Source organism: Ochotona princeps, chromosome 7 (genome assembly GCF_030435755.1).
Source record: "Ochotona princeps isolate mOchPri1 chromosome 7, mOchPri1.hap1, whole genome shotgun sequence".
Taxonomy (NCBI): Eukaryota; Metazoa; Chordata; class Mammalia; order Lagomorpha; family Ochotonidae; genus Ochotona; species Ochotona princeps.
The window spans coordinates 68,450,091-68,469,707 of NC_080838.1; the positions used below are offsets into that span (position 1 = coordinate 68,450,091).

The 19,617-nt window shown below is 38.8% G+C and overlaps 1 protein-coding gene across 1 annotated transcript in view; it reads right to left on the minus strand.

Moving 5' to 3' along the window:
- Positions 1-1,239: 1,239 nt before the first annotated feature.
- Positions 1,240-19,617, minus strand: part of MTHFD2L (methylenetetrahydrofolate dehydrogenase (NADP+ dependent) 2 like) — a 67,036-nt gene continuing 48,658 nt past the window's right edge. Inside the window, 1 exon segment of the mRNA XM_058666726.1 lies at positions 1,240-1,428. Within this exon segment, the coding sequence (XP_058522709.1) occupies positions 1,286-1,428 (143 nt within the window). The 3' untranslated portion in view covers positions 1,240-1,285.

Here is a 19,617-nt window from a genome sequence, read left to right on the forward strand (position 1 = left end):
ACACATTTCAGGCTATCTGCATTTTTCATTTGCATTAAACACCATGCCAGGATTTAAGGAAACTATTCAATGATAACCAGGTCTCAAATGAAAATTTAAAATCTGAGTTATTTTAGAAATTATACTATCTATTCCTTTATAAGATTACACAATAGTGAAGCTCTTCATGTGGCTTTGCTCTTTTCCTTTTATTTTGATTTTGGTTAGAAATATCAGTCAAACATATAAAATATTTCTAATCCTGGGCAGGCATAATGGCACACTGGGATAAACCACTGCCTATGACACCGGTAGGCATCCCGCACAGGTATCACTTAGAGACCCAGCTGCGGCTGCTGCTGCTTCTTTCCTCTTCTTCTTTCTTCTTTTTTTTAAGGTTCCTGCAAATGCTTCTTGGAAAGCTCCAGAGGATGGCCCAAACACATGGGCCCCTGCCACCCACATGGAAAATCTGGAGGGTGTTCGAGGTTCCTGATTTCATTCTGGTCCAGCACTGGCCTTTAGGGTTCTTTGGGAAGTGAATTAATAGTTGGATGATTGCTCTTTCTTTCTGTATCTCTCCTTCTATCTCTGTAACTCTTTCAAACAAATAAATTCACTAAAAAAATAGTTCGAATCTGACAGCATCTCCACTGGCTTTATTGTATTCATGCCTTCAAAGGCATGAGACACTCCTAGGCTACACTGAAGGCTAAGGGCAGGGAAGCAACTGATAAAAGAGCAGAAATAAAATCGGGTTAGGTGTCAGACATCTAGAAGCACTCTTGTCTTGAATCTGAATTTTATTACCTGCAGAGAAGTCATTAGGTTAGAATTATTTTTTTCCCTCACCGATGTCTGTTGACGACTTTACGGCTTTTATTGGCCATAGAAATTTTAGCTTCTCTCCTCTTCCTCATCCGCTTTTAAACACAAGTGAAAAATGTCAGCTTTAATTTTTGATATAGTTGTCTAGATATGAAATATAATTAGAGGTAGCAACATACCCAGAGATGCCTTCTGACTCCAACAATGAATGGCTGAGTAACCAAAATACTTGGGTCACATAAGACCACATAAAGAATTCCATAAAAATGCAGTAACAAATTCAATCTTGAAGCCAAACATTGGTAATATAATTAGAGGAAAAAGAGGAATAAAGGCAAGGGGAAAGAGAAGGAGGAAAAGTGAGAGAATATGTTAAGTATGACCTAAGAAATGATAATTAATAATAACCCCATCAAATAGAAAGATTACTTTTCCACTACCAAAACATGTAAGGCAGAGCCTTTCCTCCTTCATTCACTTAGCAAAGGAAATTACCTTCGAAGTCCACATCTCCAACTAACTTTGTCTTCCTTGTCACTGGGTCATGGACATGGTTGATACCCACATCAATTACAGCAGCACCTTCTTTAATCATATCAGATGTAATCAACTTGGGGACACCTGGAATAAAACAAAGCAATGAGACACTTTGAATGACACTCCAACAAACTCTTCCCTTGTGTATAATAGGGCTGTATATGGCTAATGGTGCTGCAGCATCTTGTACTTCATGTACTGTGAAGAATGCTGACAACTGGTCGGCATGTTGCCAGGCCCATGCTGAGGTGAAATGGAGTGAAGGTAAGTTAGAAATGGGAGGCAAAGAAAAGGAAGCAAAGGAGCCTGAAGGGCAGTGGTGATGAGGACACTCGTAATTCCTATTCTCCAAGTTTTGCAGTACACAGTACAGTGACACATACACATGACCTCATGAACCCTATATGTGGAGTGATATCTCCAGCTTTCTTATCCACCTGGGTTTCTTTGATTCATATTTTTGTGACTCTGAAAGGTGGAAGGTACAGTAAGCTGTCCTCTCTGTTGCTTCATTTCAGTTTAAAAGACAGATCTACAAGGTGGGCATATGGCATAATGATTAAAACACGGATGGCCCAAACCCGAGTGTTGCATTCAATTAGGTTAGAAATGAAGACTAATGAAGACCCCAGAAGTTCATGGTGATGGCTCAAATAATTGACTGGCTGCCACCATGGGAAAAACTTGGATTCAGTCCTGGCTTCCACCCAGAGCATTTATTTGAAAGAATCAGTATGTGTTGAGTGCTCTGTCTGCCTCTTTCACGCCCTACTTCTTTGTTTTTCTGCCTCTCTCAAAAAAAAAAATCAGATTATAGAATTATCTATTTCCTATTTTCAAATTTTGTTTATAAGTACAAAAAGTCAGAAAATAATACCAAGTATTCCAGTTTTTAAGTGAATGTTTATTAAACCATCCTAAAACAGTGCAGTTACACAACAATTTGTAAGTAGTATGCTTCATGTTCCTGTGTGTTGGCAGAGCTCAGCTGGATGGATCTGTTTTGTGGTCTTTCAAGTAACTGGAGTCAGATGGTGTCAGACGCTGGGGTCAATCTTCAGATGAGACAAGATTGAGAGTCCAAAACATTCATTCTTGTGGCAGCATCTGATGCCTGCCACTGGCTGGAAGCTCAGCCAGGACTGTGACCTGGACAGATCCAAGAGACAAGCAGAAGCGCCTCTCCCTTCGGGCTGGAAGCAAGAATCAAGCACACCACTTCTGTCATATGCGATTGCTCAGGCCGTGGCAGTCTGCTCAGATTCAGGAGGCGGAATCTAGACTGTTATAGGGAGAAGAACATTTGTTGGCATCTTTATCAAAATGGCCTCTGACTGAATTTTCTCAGTTTCACAAGCTACATCCCTTTCAAGAAAAGTCTACCTTTTGTGTTGTCAGAGGACCTTCTTATAGCATATGAACTATCCATTTAATCATTCTAGATGGCTTAAATGTCACCTTGGGACACATGCTTGTATTTCAAAAAGTTCTTGAGAAACAGAATATATATAAATGCAAACACTTTTAAAACCCATTTAAATGTATGATTTGTGTGTGTGTGTGTCTGTGTGTGTGTAAAATTTTAAATGCTATAAACAAATGGTCAGTGTCAAAGTAAATATCCCATAGTAGGTTCCTTAGACACATGATGTATATGGTTATGTTTGGTTATCACCGATAAAGAATTTCATGCTGTTTTTCAATTATAACATAGAACCTATGTATTGCTCCAAGGACAGGTGGAAAATCCTGTTCCTCCTTGTCATCCAACAGAAAGAGAAACCCACATTAGATACAGTTGCAGGATTTGTTTAAAGATGAAAATGTTGGGGTTGTCACTTTCATTGCCACACGGCATAATGGAGTGCTGGTTCAGGGTTCTGGTTGCATCACTTCTGGTCCAGCTTCCTCTCATGTGCCAAGTGCTTGAGTTCCTGATGTCATTTGAGAAACACAGTTCTTGACTCCTGGCTTTGACCTGGCCCAGCCCTGACTGCTGCAACCACCTGAGGAATAATTCAGAGAAGATGATACTTTGTAGAAAATTTGTAGAAAGATAGAAACATTCCTGGATACTGACTGAAACCAATTCCCATGCTAATGCAAGGATCTCAATCTGCTTTTGATTTACTATAGTAGAGAACTTCAGACCTACAATGGAGATAGGCCTTCAAAATAGAAGGATATAATAGATTAATATTTTTCTACCAGGAAAATTACAAAATGGAAAAGCACAGAGTGGCAATTTTAGTTTTTTTTCTGATAATGACAAGTCATATGTTCACTGCAGAAAATTTGGATAATATCCAAAAGTATAAAGTATACATTTTAAAAAGTTGCTTTTTTACTCTCCAAAGAAAATATGTGTTAGTAGTATATTTCTTTTGAGGATTTAAAAATATTTCCATATTAGGTAAAAATATGATGCCTTATTTTATTTTGTGGCACAATGAATCATCACATTCTCATAAACTGCATTTTCCTATTTCATTAGTTATCTGAAACCCTGAAATAATTCATTATATGAACTAGTAATTATTCATTTCTGCATTATTTACAATGTTCTGTTATAAATAATGCAGTGACAATTGTTTATATTCAGAAATTGGCAGATATCTTAATTGCATCAAGTTGGCAGAATTTTCCATTGAATCCTTCTTGACTTAATGAAAAATGTAGGTTAAATAAAATCACTTATTACCTGTATTTGCAAGTTTGCTATATTGCAGAGGCTAATATAGACAAGAATGACCACAATAGATTTAGAAATTATGTCATATGGAGCAGTGCTACCAAAGCAGTTGGTCTAACTGCGCATTATCATTAGTATATAAAAAAATAGAAAAGTTAGTGCCACAATGTAATTCAACTATTCCCCTAAACACATCATTTCATTCAGTTAACTTTATTTTTTATGGCATAACTTTCTCAATGAAGGGAGAAGTATGTTGACTTGTATGAGGATATTTCAAAATGTTTATGTGCAAGTGTAATCAAGAGGTAAATCTATTTTGTAAAAAAAAAATGAAATCAACGTATAGTTTTTTGATGAAACACACTTTCCAAAAACTTTTATAAGACAGTCCATAATTTGGTGCAAGCTTTCTATCTTGCTGTTGACCCATTTTATATAGTACTCACAAGATAAAACATAGTTATAGCCAAGCACCAGTGTACTGACCATACACTGAATACTTCTGAAATAGAAAAACAGCTCAGGCTTCCTGTTTCAGAGAAAAAAAAAAAACTCCTAACCTAAGCTGAGCAGTAAGTATAACTGTATCTTCAGTGTCCAAATGAACAATACTCTACACAGTTTAAGAGAGAATGAAAGAAGGAACACAAAGGAATTGAATATATTTCAGTTCCATTTAAAGATTTTAAGAATAATCAATATGCCACAAAGAGCAAATGTATATTCCCTCCATCCCTTATTATAAAAATTCAGAATTAGGGAAACAAGAGGTTGAATTGGGAAAGTTGCTTGTAGGGGAACATATCCCTCCCATAGACTTGACAGACCCTGCACTTTCTCCTTCCTCTTGCAATCCCCATCAGGTACAAAGAATGGGATATCCTGAACTAAGGAGATAGCGTGCATAGAACCACCCAGGTTATGTCCTTATTTCTCCTAGAACAGAATGTTCTGTGCCACTTAAACTCAACAAGTGGTGGCTGGTGTGTGGGCGCCTTCTGCTGTGGCTGAACATGAGTCATGCGCGAATGAGATGGCCTCCTCCCTGTGCAGTCTTCCTGGGCCTTAGAAGACGGCCTGCCATGGATTCTTGGCCACTGTTTATTCCCACTGCTTTTCAGTGAGTAATAGATCTGATTATTCTGTCTCTCTGGGCTGCCTTCAGCTCTTCACTGTGGCCCTCACAGAGTTAGGATTGCTATAGTAGTTGTGTATGCATGAAGTTTATACTAGATCTTAAAAAACTGCTTGAATGATATGCATTCTATGATTCAAATATGTACCTTCATCTTTTCAAATTAAAATTTTTCCTTCTTTTGCATTTCTTATGTTTTGTTTACTTTTTGCCATTATACTTATTAAAAAAGAGATTAAAATAGATATGGCATTTTAGTAATTAAAATTTTTACAAATAGACATATAAGAATGTCCATTTTGGATATGATAAAATTCTAAAATCCGCCTTTCCATTTTGTCAAGCCAAAGAACCGGAAATTCAAGGGTGTTTAACACTTGCAGTTTTTAAACTTTTTTAGTTTTTTAAAAATTCTTTGTAAGATTTATTTATTTTTATTGGAGAGTCAGATAGACAGAGAGGAAGATCTTCCTTCTGCTGACCCACTCCCCAGGTGGCTCCAAGCACCACAGCTGAGCTGACCCGAAGCCAGGAGCCAGGAGTTTTTTCCGGGTCTCCCATGAAAGTGCAGGGTCCCAAGGCTTTAGGATGTCCTTGACTGCTTTCCCAGGCTACAAGCAGGGAGATGGATAGGAACTGGTGCCCACATGGGATCCCGGCATGTGAAAGACAAGGACCTTAGCTGCTAGGCCACTGTGCCAGGCCCCAATAACTGTGCTTTTTAAGACACCAAAATTTCTTAGACATACTGCTTCATTGTCCAAGTGCATAAATGCAATGTAAATTCTTGTCCCTTGATGTAAATGAAACAGTTCTGGAAGTTACTTAAAACATTTCATAAAAAAACAAACACACCATTAGAATGCGAAATCAGATTTTTTAGTTTTGCTTTTTGCAAGAGTTGAAGATAAATGATTTCAAGTGAGTAATTCCTGTTAGCTTGCTTCTTCTTTTCTATTTCAATTTTTTGGAATCCTACCCTAAATGCTTACATAACTTGAAGGTTCAAGCATTATATGTGAGAACAGAAACCACCCCCACCCAAATGGCTTACTGTAAACAGTAGCATGGCTTTCCTATTCCACTGTCTTTATAAAAATGATTCTATTATTTCAATAAACAATTAAACAGTAAAAGCTTAGTGTTATTTTGCCTCATGAACTTATTGAAAACCTCATTTAATATCAAATCATTTGATATTTCAATAGGGGTTACTGAAAAATTGCTTATTTTCTAAGACTCTTTGAAACAAGTGCTTCAACAATTCTCCCAACCCATAACTTTCAGTTTGATCTTTATCCAGTATTAAGCAAGCCCTCATATTAAAAGGTTTGAAAAAAAAAGGAAAACCTCTAGCATTTTATAACCATCCAGAATTTGTCCAATATCCTCAAATACTACCAAGGAATTCTGGCCCTCAGTAGAGTGGGGTGGGAAGATTAGTGGAACTAGATGATTTCTGTGGTATAAACAGTCATGCTGATTTCAAACTTTGAACGTGGTATCACAGAGGATGGATTTGGGAGTAAATGTGCCGAATCCAGCAGGGTGCCCAGCATAACAGTGCTGGTGAGGCTCCACTGAGGTAGCTCTCACTAGTTCCTCAATACCATAAACTCAAATTTCTTACATTATCATTAATATGATTGTTGGGGTGCTATTTTGGGGGTAATCATGAATATATGAAAATCTAATCAACATCTCTTGGCTATGTTATAAGACCTCAACTCAGAACTCCTGACTGCCTCTGTAGCACCTTGTGCCTCCTACTAGGACAAGGAGCTGTGGGTCTCTCTGAGTATGGTAATAAGTTAGCCCCAAATTAAGTCATAACTCTGGTCTCTTCAAATTAAAGCTCTTCCTTTGACTATTCAGTTGGGTATGAAAATCTATTCTTGGAAGAAATCATTTTTATTGCGAACAACACTAATTGTCTCTGGTGCTATCATTTTGTTGTTGCATCTTTATAAGAGAAGTTTATAGGAGAGGAATAGGTATCAGTCAAATAAGCCATTCCTCACACTGAGGTTCAGAAGGCTTTGCTGAATTTTAGAAAACTCTTTGGAAAGAAAACCTTTGCCAATGGTCACTTAGCAAACTCTCATGAGCAGTTTTTTCAGTCTTGTGTGAAAATGTCTGTGAAATCCCTCTGCGCATTCCTGTCTGTGGGGCACTGCACATGTGTGGTGGACTTCTGAGAGTAGCCCAGCCAGAAGAGCATGGCAGCTGATGCCTGAGGGCCAAGAGCAGCCCCGTTAGCTGACCACTACTCAATCCCAGCCCGAGAGCACTCTGTGTCGATCCAGACACCTGCTTCTCCCAGGGTTCACATTGTAACCGAAACTGCTGCACTGATGGACTTTTTTCAATGGCATAATTTCACTAAAGAGCACTTAAAATTATAGTAGCCATTTCATTTGAGAGACTTAGGAACGAAATTCCAAGCATTCAATGATCTGCCTCTTTCAGTGAGTTTGAAGAGAAAAAATTGAGATTCGAAAGTTATTCCTTCACCAGATACCTTGGCAAAGAGCAATAAAAAAGAAAGGTGAGGGTCCCAGAGCGATGACCTAGCGGCTAAAGTCCTCACCTTGAACACGCTCCGGCATCCCATATGGACGCTGGTTCTAAACCTGGTGGCCCTACTTCCCATCCAGCTCCCTGCTTGTGGCCTGGGAAAGCAGTCAAGGATGGCCCAAAGCCTTGGGACCCTGCACCTGCCTGAGAGACCTGGAGGAAGTTCCTGCCTCCTGGCTTAGGATTGGCACAGCACCGGCCATTGTGGTCTCCTGGGGAGTGAATCACTGGATGGAAGATCTTCCTCTCTGTCTCTCCTCCTCTCTGTATATCTGACTTTGCAATAAAAATAAATAAATCTTAAAAAAAAAGAAAGATGAAAAGCTTTACCTCTGTTCAGATTGCTCGTAATTATAATGCAAACCTAGCGGTATTTAGCCTATCTTTCCTCTTCTGGCTTATGTTTCTCCATCCCTCTCTCATTCCTCTTCCGTTCTCACTGCCAACAAACCCCTGATGCGCAACTGTCTCACTAAGTTACATCTTCCTCAGAACTGGCAAAAACATTAAATGTCAATTTTGAGATTTCAGCCTCCTTCTGAACTGAAAGTTTTAGTAACATTTCCCCAAAGCATTGCCACACTAGAATACCCAGAGAAATTAGGAACAGTTTTAGGATTGCATAAACTAGAGCTCCCATATCTATACGTTTTTTTAAGATTATTCATTTTTGTTTGAAAGGTAGAGATACAGTTAGAGCGGATACAGAGAGAAGGAGAGAAACAGAGAGATAAAGAGAGATCTCCCACTGCAGGTTCACTCCCTAAATGGCCAGTGTCCTGAGCTGGACCAGTCCAAACCCAGTGGTATGGAGTGTTTTCCAAGTCTCCCACGTAGGTGCAGGGGCCCAAGGACTTAGACAATTTTCTGCTTTCCAAGGTCACTAGTAGGGAGCAGTCAACAAATAAACAAATGAACCAGTACCCAAATGGAATACCAGCACCAGAGATGGAGGCTTAACTGTCTGAAGCATGGTGTCAGCCCCTAAACTAGTTAGTTTTTATGATCAGATGCAAAACAAAACAAAACAGAAAAAATAGAAACAAAAGTCTCATTCTCCAAAGCAGGAATTTATCCATCAGTTGAAACTTGATGTTCCTTAGAAGCAATGCTCAAACATAGATTAGAATCTCCTATAATCTATAGGCTAACACAAACAAAAGACCAGTCCACAGGGATTCAGCATGGACTATTTAATGTCCTCTAAAGGCACTCACAAATAAGTTCACGTGCGGATATGCTCTAATTTTCTGCACATCTTTTGTAAACAACCTTAAGCCAAGAACAGAAGTAAAGCATAAGAAAAACTAACAAAAAAGAAAGGGGACCTGGCATGGTGGCCTAGTGGCTAAAGTCCTTTCCTCTCATGTGCTAGGATCCCATATGGGCGCTGGTTCTAACCCAGGGTCCCCGCTTCCCCATCCAGCTCCCTGCTTGTGGCCTGGGAAGGCAGTCAAGAACATCCCAAAGCCTTGGGACCCTGCACCTGCGTGGGAGACCCAGAAGAGGCTCCTGCCTTTGGATCAGCTCAGGTCCAGCCGTTGCTGTTGCTTGGGGAGTGAATCAATGGACAGAAGATCTTCCTCCCTGTCTCTCCTCTGTATATATCTGACTCTCAAATAACAATAAAATAAATCTTTAATAATAAAAAAGAACCCATTGCCAGACCCTCAGAATTGTGCCAGCCTTCCTGAAAGGGTACTGCCAAATGCAATACAGCCACAATAACAACAGAAGCAAAATAAGAATAAATGGATGGTCTTACAGATAAAAGCAATTAGTTGTTCCCACTCATTAAGACAAATAGGGAGTCATTTAGTAGTGAAATCTGTAGATAAAGAACACTGAGGAGCAAAACAAAACAAACCAAAAAGAATGTGAAAATGAAAGAATATGAAAGAGTTTTTATGAGAAATTAAAATGCCCATTTTTTAATGCTACCCTTAGTTTCACATGGAAACATCTCTCGTGATGTTAAAGGATACTCTTTAGATCTATGTAGTTTAAAGCCTATTCTAAACTGAGCAGACCAGGTGCTTTGCTAGTGGGTATCTCTAATAAACTCTATAGCCTCGCCCTAGTTTCCAGCCTGGAACAGAATTTTATATTTTGAAATAATTTCCTGATGATCTCTTTAAAATTCCTGGCAAGTCCCTTATTTTTAATACAGTCACTGCTATTCTGGACTTTGAGCTAGACATCTAGCACCTCTAGATCCAAATCTAACCCAACCTGCAGAGTTTAAGGAGGTGCCAGCAATTTTGTGAGTAGAACTTCATGGAACCTGACACGATTACAGGGGCTGAACCCATCCAGGGTCACACTGGTCTCTTCAAACATCTAGCTACTGAATAAACCTTAAGTCATAAGCTGCAGCCTAAGACTAGCGAAGAATGAACCGATTCTTAAAACATTCATCCTTTTGCCTAACATGTCCCATGGATGGGAATGCAATCATTCAGGATATTATAGCCATTGATAGAATGGTCATTCCCTGCAGTACCAAACTCAATTCTGCTTTATCTTTGTGTCCACTTAGACTGTATATTTTACAGTTTTGGATCTGTATTTTGTTTGCTTTATCACCTCTTCAGATCTTTTTTATCTGCCCTTTTCTGGAAGTAACAACAGTATATGTTTAGCTATGCCCTAGGAGTTTATGAAGACATCTTCATTGTTTTCAAAAGTCCTCCATCATGATCTGAATAATCTGAAATGTATCTATATTTCTATTCGTATCATCCTGATGGAGAGTTAAGGTGGAGCTTATATTTCAGAAGATATGAATCAGATTCTGAACTTAAAATTTCTAACAGTTTCAAGTACTTTTATTTCTACTGGTCCAACAGCAGATATAACTCTGAGACATACAGGTAATAAATACTACATATTAGCTATTGACATTGTACAAATAAACTTTACTGTTGCAAACTCCCACTTTAAACCCTCATAACAGTTATCCAAGATTCCAATAAAGCTGAAATGAGAAGCACTGCAGGGACTCAAATCCTAGCACTGCAACTTAGGATGCAGTGGTCCAAGTACACCTAAATCTGTACCTCAAAACTGTTTTCCAAGAGTCCCCTTCCCAAGTTCCCAGCATAGTTAAGTGAGTATATAAATTTGCTTCTGGGTAAATGTTTATTGACCAAATAAATGAATGAAGATGGTCACAGCTATCAAATAAATTCCTTTAAAAGAGTTCCTACAGAAGCCAGTGTAGTGGGTAACAGCACTTACTACCTGCGGCATCAGCATCCCATATGGGCAACAGGAGGAGTCCTGGCTGCTCCACTTCCAATGCAGCTTCCTGCTAATGTGCCTGGAAAAGCAATGGAGGGTGGCCCAAGTGCCTAGGCTCCTGCACACACAAGAGATATGGAAGATGTTCCAAGTTCCTGGATCAGCCTGGACCAGCCTGGACCAGCCCTGGCCATTGCAGCCATTTGGGAAGTCAACCAGGGAATACGATTCTCTTCACCTCTCTTTCTCTCTTTCTATTTCCTCCTCTATCAGTAACTCTGCTTTCCAAATAAAAATAAATCTTGCAAAAAAAAAAAACTGAGTTCAAAAGAAATATTTTTAAGTTAGTCCTTTCCCTATGGATTCTCCTATCATTGTCATCTTAACATCTTTATGAAACAGCTCAGTCAAGCCATCCTGATAAAGAGAGCAGAGTATTTACACATCACTTTAATTAGCAAAGTTCAAAGGGCTGTGCAAACATTACCTAATTAAACTTCATAGTAATTCAGTGAAGCAAGAAAAGGTTTACCCATTATCCTCATTCACAGAAGAGAGATTCTGAGGTGCTGAGAGGCTAAATGATTTCTTAGTTTCACAATGATGAGTCACAGGTGAGTCTGGGAACAAAACCAGAACTCTAGCTCAGATGTAAAAGTGGCACCATGGAAATGCTTATTCAGATGCATATCCTTTAGCCGAAAGCTGTCCACCACATAATAACAGGAGCAATTACAATGGAATATTATGAATGTGTACATTTCTTTCTAGAGTAAAGGTTTTTTTTTTCCAGCAATATTTGCTTTGGAAGTAGACATAGGATGTTTAAGCACATCCTGCTAACTAGAGCTTAAACTAATAAGAAGAGTCTCTTCTTCCAAAGGTCATCTTCCTGCTATTTCAAGGAGTACTCAAGATGTAAGAGGGGTCACCAAAAAGTTTATGGAAAATATGTTCCATGAAAAAAAAAGCTGCACCAAAATAAACTTATTTTCAGTTTCCATGAACTCGCTGAAATCACCTTGTATTCACAATCCAGTGGTTCAGTGGCAATGGTCACACAGAATACCTCATTCTTCCCCATCCCCACCTTCTATGATTTCCATACGATACCTGTGTCAGTATCACTCCTCCTGTACCGTCCTTGCCTAGGACCACACCTGGATTCTCTCAAAGCTTCTCCTTGGAGTCCCAGCCCAGTGCTAGGTTTTATGACGATGACTGCCAGTGGTGCCCCACTTTATACCACACTTCACTAGCAGAAGTTACAGGACACTTTCACATTTAGAAGTTCATGGATCACTCGAGTGGTCAAATCTGTCTCAGTCTTGAATCATTCCTCTAAAAAGCCAAAAGGATCCCAAGCGTAAATGCTACTGATGGTTATTTTACACACACAATACTAAAATCAAATTGAATGGATTTAAAACATCTTCTTACTGGTTCTTTAAAACAAAATTGGGTACCAAGTGCAGGAAGTGAAATGACAAAAATGCAAGATTCACTGATTGAAAACATGGGGTTAGGGAAGCTCTGAACGAATTAGTCAAAAGTGCCTTGGGTCTTTAAAAGCCCAGGTAGAAAACCAATCTATTTTAAAGGTATTGCTCTTGTGGGCCGGATAACATAGTCTAATATGGTCTAGGTAAATTCTAGATAGCATATTTACAGGACGCCCGGTATGTAGGAAACATTTCAAAAATTATTGTTACTTCAAATTTTTCAAAACTTATTTCAAAATTATTATGATGATTTTTTAAAACCGTGGGCATTTCCTTTATATATTGACCTGGAATTTTCCATCCTCTTTCTTCCTTTTAGTATTGAGGCAGAAGTGACAGCATTCTGTGCTCACTGCTTCAGAAAATGAATACGGATCAGAAAGGGGAGAAAGCACGTTAGCCCTCACTTTGGAACTTGAAAACCCTAGTCCTCCAGAAGCACAGAAGGGCCCAAACCAGAAAATGGAAGGAGTAATGAAAGAAAAAACAAGGAGTGTTGGAAAAAGTAGTGAGAGCTTCAAACTTCAGAGGTTCCCAGGGAAATTTTTTCAGCCCATGTGCCATGTGTTATGCGTTCAAGAGTTAGAAAACCTTAATGTAGGTTTGAGATGTCCAAAAACAAAGGAATCTTCTCCATGTAAGTTGTATAAAGGTTTGGGAGGTGACATGGTCTCGAAGAATTAAATGACAGCCTAGGCAGATACCATAGACATTAACAGAGGTTCCCATACACAAAAAGTGACGTTGAAAGACTTGAGAGATTAAAGGAATTAGATGCAAAGGGTCAGGGAGACAGAAATGAGAGGCTCTTCTAAAGATGCTTTATATAGATTGTTGGCCAAGAACCCAATGACATGACAGAAATTTCAGACAAATAATACACTATCCTGATATTTGCAATCTGAGGCAAGATGAGAGTATCTATTACAGACCAAGCACATACATGGAAGAGCTATAGTCCATTTCACAAGCCTACAGCAGACTCATACTGATAAATAAGCCAGCTGACACAAATCTACGCATGGATTAAAGATTTGCTGGGCTTAGCCCACTCTGTCAATCCCCAGATGAAACATTAATGTATGAGTTATAATAATAATGACTGATTTTAAATCACTGAGTATAGTTACGTCTAGTTTCACTTCAATAGCACCAAGCAAAAATATATTTCTTACTAGTGGTTATAACTAAAATAGTTAAAAGACATTGGTAAGAAATTGACATGCACTCCATAAATTATAATACATTATATATGTGCAACAAACTTATCTCCCATCAGATATCTCATCTCTTCACACATAGTAATAAGAAATACTTCTTTTTAAAAATTATTTTTTTATTGGAAAGGCAGATTTACACAGAGAAGGAAAGATAGTGAGACAGACCTTCCATCTGCTGGTTCACTCTCAAAGTACAACAGCCAGAGCTAGCAGGATCTGAAACCAAGAGCCAGGAGCCTTTTCAGGGTTTCCCATATGGATTCAGGGTTTCCCACATGGATTCAGGGTCTCAAGGCTTTGGGTTATCCTCTACTGCTTTGTCAGGCCATACGCAGGGAGCTGGATCAAAGTGGAGCAGCCAGGACAGAAACTGGCACACATATACAATGCCAATACTTGCAAAGTGAAGCATTAGCTAGTTGAGCCATCATGCTGGTCACATGTTTCTAATTACTCCTTCAAATCATGTGTATTAGAATTTCCCATTTCTAACATCAAATGAATACTGTTTTGATTTTTGGAGAATTAAATCATATTGAAAAGTACATAGAGAGGAATACATAGTAAGAAAGGACAAAAAGAACATTCACCCACATGATCCCTGACAAAGTCAGGCAACATTTATAATTTTATATAATTTTTATATTTTTATAATTTTAAATATCTGAGATATAAATCTGCTGCCACTTACACTATTAAAATTACAGAAATAAAGAATCTGCTCAACTTAATCCTCATTCTCTTCCTCTTCATAGATGGATGCATATTCATCTAATCTCCAATTTTTCTCACTTTCTCTATATTATAAATATGTGAAATACTATATATATATATCAAACATTGATGGTTCTTTTTAAATATTTTATTTTATTACAAAGTCAGGTATACAGAGAGGAGGACAGAGAGGAAGATCTTCCATCCATTGATTCACTACCCAAATACCCACAACAGCCGGAGCTGAGCCAGTCTGAGACCAGGAGCCTGGACCCTCCTCCTGGTCTCCCACACAAGTGCAGGGTCCCAAGGCTTTGAGCCGTCCTTGATTGCTTTTCCAGGCAACAAGCAGAGAGCTGGATGGGAAGCAGGACCACCAGGACACGAACCAGCACCCATATGGGATGCCAGAGCGTGCAAGGCAAGGACTTTAGCCGCTAGGCTATCAAGCCAGACCCAAGGTTTCTTAACATTTTTTTAAAGCACGAAGACAGATGAAGAGAGAAGCATATTAGACATAATTTAGTTGGCGTAATCTATAGTTCCTGGGTTGGAGGAATAAACACATGGGTAACTGTGATCATATTATTATATTAATCATGTATTCTGTGAGCTTACTAAACTAATTTTGACATTCCACTGGTTTCTTAGATTCCATCAAATTTTCAACACATGTGCATATGATCATGTCTGAAAATAGAATTTTACTGCCTTATTCCTAACCTATACATATTGTATTACTTTTCATTACTTGCTTGCCCTAGATATTATCACCAAAAAAAAATGTTGGATAGAAATGATGAAAACAGTGATAAATATATAGCTCTTGATCTTAGAAAGCAGTATTTGTTCTTTCACCATTCAACATGACATTAATTTTAATCTAAGGTTTTCATAGACACATCATAAGGTTAAGGATCCCCCACCTTCTCTAAATTTGCTGAAAAACTTCATCAGTGGTGATCTATGTTTGTCAAAAGTGACTTCCAAAATCATGAAAATATAACTTATTTCTTTTATTATTTGAAAAGGTGAAGTGTGTCCCATGTACCATTTCATTTTGCAAATGTCTGTAAGAGCAGGGCTGCACTATGCCACATGGAGAAGCTTAGGACTCAATCTGGGTCTCTGACATGGGTTGCAGTCACCCAAGTACCTCAGTCATTCTCTGCTGCTTCCCACTGTGCACCTCAGAAGTGGAGTCACAGCCTGGCATTGTGTAGCAGCAAGTTAAGCTGGCACTTGCAATGCTGGTATCACGGATAAGAGTGCTGGCTCAAGTCCCAACTGCTCTGCTTGAAATTTAGCTTCCTGCCAAGGTGGTGGAAGATACAGCTAAATTTGCCTCAGCCTCAGCCATCCAAGTGGGAGACCAGGATGGAATTCCTGACTTCTGGCTTCAATCAACCTCAAATTCAGCCACTGTGGCCATTTCAGGAGTAAACCAGTAGGTGGAAGATCCTTCTCTCTTACTCCCTGCCCTAGACCTCTATCTGATCCCTCTCCCTCCCTTCCTCAATCCACCTCAAACCACCTCCCTCAAACCACATGTACACACACATAAGTCTGTCTCTTCCTCTCTCCCTGTCTCTCTGCATTTCTTATTAACAAACCAATCAATCAATAAACATGGAATCAGAAGACTTAAATCTGGGTGCTCTAATGTGAGATTCAGGTCTCCCAAGAGACATTACCAGCTCACCTGAGAATATTAAGATCTTTAATTTTTTATTTTGTTTAATTTGTCAGTATGGTAAATTAAAAGAATTGATTTTCAAATGACTGATTTAGATTCTGGGAATAAATCATTTGATCACGATGCTGCATTTGTTGGATAAAATGTTCAAACTCACTGACATGTGACATATTTAGTGTAAACAGTTTGAGGAGCTTAGAGATAAGTATACACCAATGAAATTATCATCATGAACAATGTCATATACAAACCTATCTCTTCCCTATTTCCTCTTGCTAACTATTCAATTTATTTTCACATTATTTTATTTATTTGGGGAAGGGAATAGAACATCTAATATAATATCTATCCTCTTGGCAAACTTTCATCTAAACAACTGGAGGCACTGTGCTATACAGTAGTTCTCTGGGACTTATTCAGCACATACAGCTGAAAGTTTGCACCACACATAAGTATCTTCCCATCACCCCTCTCGTAGTCCCTGGCAAACACCTTCTAGTCTTTGATTTTGTGAGCTTGATTACTTTGTTATTTAAAAAAATTATATTTATTTACTTTCATTTCATTAAAAACAGCGAGAAAGAAATTATATCATTTGGTTCACTCACGAAATGCCTACAACAGACAAGGCTGGGCAGACAACTGGATCGCCAGCTAAACCACCCATGCGAACTGGAAGGAATCCACATTCTTAGGCCATCTCCTGCTGCCTCCAGAGCACACATTAGCGCAGGCTTGAACTCGAGCATTCTAACGTAAGAAGCAAGCACCTTAACCGTTGCTCCAAATGCCTACCCAATTCTAACTATTTTATTTTGCTCATATACTTCAACTGCATTGTACATATGTCCTCACATGACCCAAAGACCCATACAGTGCTAGTTTTTAAATTTTAGAGAGACCACCATAACATGTTTTCCATAATGATGTCACCATTCATGTTCCAACTAACAGTATCCCTTTCTCCTTATCCTTGTCAACAGTTTTTACTAAGATTCATTTTAAAATTTATTTTATTAATAAAAGCAGATTTTACAGAGATAAGAAGAGACAGCAGGAAAAAACTTCCATCAGCTGGTTCATTCCACAAGTGGCCACAAAGGCCAGAACTGAGCTGATCCAAAGCCAGGAGCTTCTTCCCAGTATCCCACATGAGTTCAGGGTCCCAAGGCTTTGGGCCGTCCTCCAATGCTTTCTCAGGCCACAAGCAGGGAGCTGGATGGGAAGTGGAGCATCTGGGACATGAATCACCACCCATTTGGGATGCTGGTGCTTGGGGGTGAAGGATTAGACACTTGAGCCAACAAATTGGCCCCTGAAATAGTCAACATGACATCGATTTGCATTGCCACAATTATTAGTGATGTTGAGCGTCTCTGTTTTTAATATTACTCATTTACATTTGATATAAATAGAATATATTTAATGTGTTTCATCTGTACAGTTTTTAAGAACGCAACGATACTTCCCAACCTATCTTCCTTCTTCATCCCCATTTTCCCTCCTCCTTGCTTTTTTTCTTTTCATAATTGTGATGACATACTTTCAATATACTTTTTAAAAAGATGTATTTGTTCTTTTTGGAAAGGCAGATTTACAAAGGAGGAGAGAGAGAGAAAGATCATCCATCCTTGGCTCACTCCCTGGGTGCCTGCAAAGGCCAGAGCTGAGCTAACCTGAAGCCAGGAAGCAGGAGCTTCTTCTGGGTCCCTCACATGGATGCAGGGTTCCAAAGCTTTGGCCCGTCCTCACTGCTTTCCCAGGTTACATGCTAGGAGCTGAATGGGAAGTAGAGCATTTGGGACACAAACTGGAGCCTCTATGGGATCCCAGCGCATGCAAGCTGAGGATTTAGACACTAGGCTATTGCACCAAGCCCCAAAATACTTTTAATGATAAGCTCCATCCTCCATTAAATAAAGAAATCAACAAGTAGTAAGTAGAGAAACAGTGATCCTCAGGAGAAGAGCCATACCTATAATAAAATCTCAAGAAGTTTATTTCACTCACATACATTACATTTTTTGTAACATATCTCCTTTGAAAAAAATGTCTCTTGGGCTCAGCGCAATAGCCTAGTGGCTAAAGTCCTCTCCTTGCATGCACTGGGATCCCATATGTGCTCCAGTTTCTATCCTTGCTTCTTTTTTTCCCATCCAGCTCCCTGCTAGTAGCCAGGGAAAGCAGTAGAGGATAGCTCAAAGCCTTGTGACCCTGCTCCTGCGTGGGAGACCCAGAAGAAGCTCCTGGCTCCTGGCTTCGTATCATGCTCAGCTCCGAGCCACTTGGGGACTGAACTAGTGGATGGAAGATCTTTCTGTCTCTCCTTTTTTCCAATAAATAAATAAATAAATCTTTTAAAGGGATTTTTAAAAGTCTGTTAAGAATAACTGCCTAGCTTTAACATGGGTTATACATTATTTTGCTACTGAGTTGTATAAATTCCTTCATATTTTGCATGCCAATTCTGTATTTGATATTTGACTTGTAATTTCCCCACTCCATAGTTCGATGTTTCACCCTGTAGATTTTTTTTGCTTTGCCATGAAGAAAGCTTTTAGCTTGCACTTCTTTGTTTTTGCGTTCTCCTCTTGTGCATTTGGTGACATACCCAACTGATCACTGCAGAGACCAATGTGAATGTATTCCCCTGGTTTCTTCTGGGAGTGCTGTAGTTTTATGCTTCACCATTATGTCTCAAATCCATTTTGACTCAGTTTTTTTCATCTAGTCTGAGTGAGCCTAATTCATTTTCCATTCCTCTCTAGTTTTTAAACAGAATATTTATTAAAGGAATTGTCTTTTCATTACTGTCAATTCTTGGCACTCTTGTCTCAAATCAGTTGGTAATAAATGTGTATAGATTTACTTCTGGGCTCTCTGCTTTGCTCCAATGTCAACATTATACTATCTGAAAAAAAAAAGCAAATACATTTTTTGCTACTGGAAAGGCAGTGAAACAGAGAAAGACCCACATTAGCCATGGCTAAGCCAGGCGGAAGCCAAGAGGTAGGATTCACATCTCCCACATGGATGGCTGGGATGGAAGCACTTGACCATAAATAAGTGATAAAAGTTTGAGGAGGTTGATACATTTATCTTGTTTCAAGATACAATGTATGCATGTATCAAAACATCACATAGTATCTCTAAACATAAAACAAATGTAAATTTGAGAAAAGATCTTAGATACTTACCTATGGAGTTTCCACTTTCGTTCTTTTCTATCCTACTCATTTGCATTGAACCAGTCCACCATTTCCTCTGAAGAAAACCATTCAAAAGGCTTTTACAGTAATTCTCATGAAGAGTATTCTAATTTTGGCACTTCACAAGGTATCTTTATTCACTTTAAGAAGAGTATTTTCACTCATATATAATTCTGTACTGATCACAGTGTCTTTGTTCCTTGTTGTTGCAGACTTTAAAAATACTCTCCTATCTTCTCACTTCAGTTGTAGCTGATGATAAATCGATTGCTAACTTTTTCT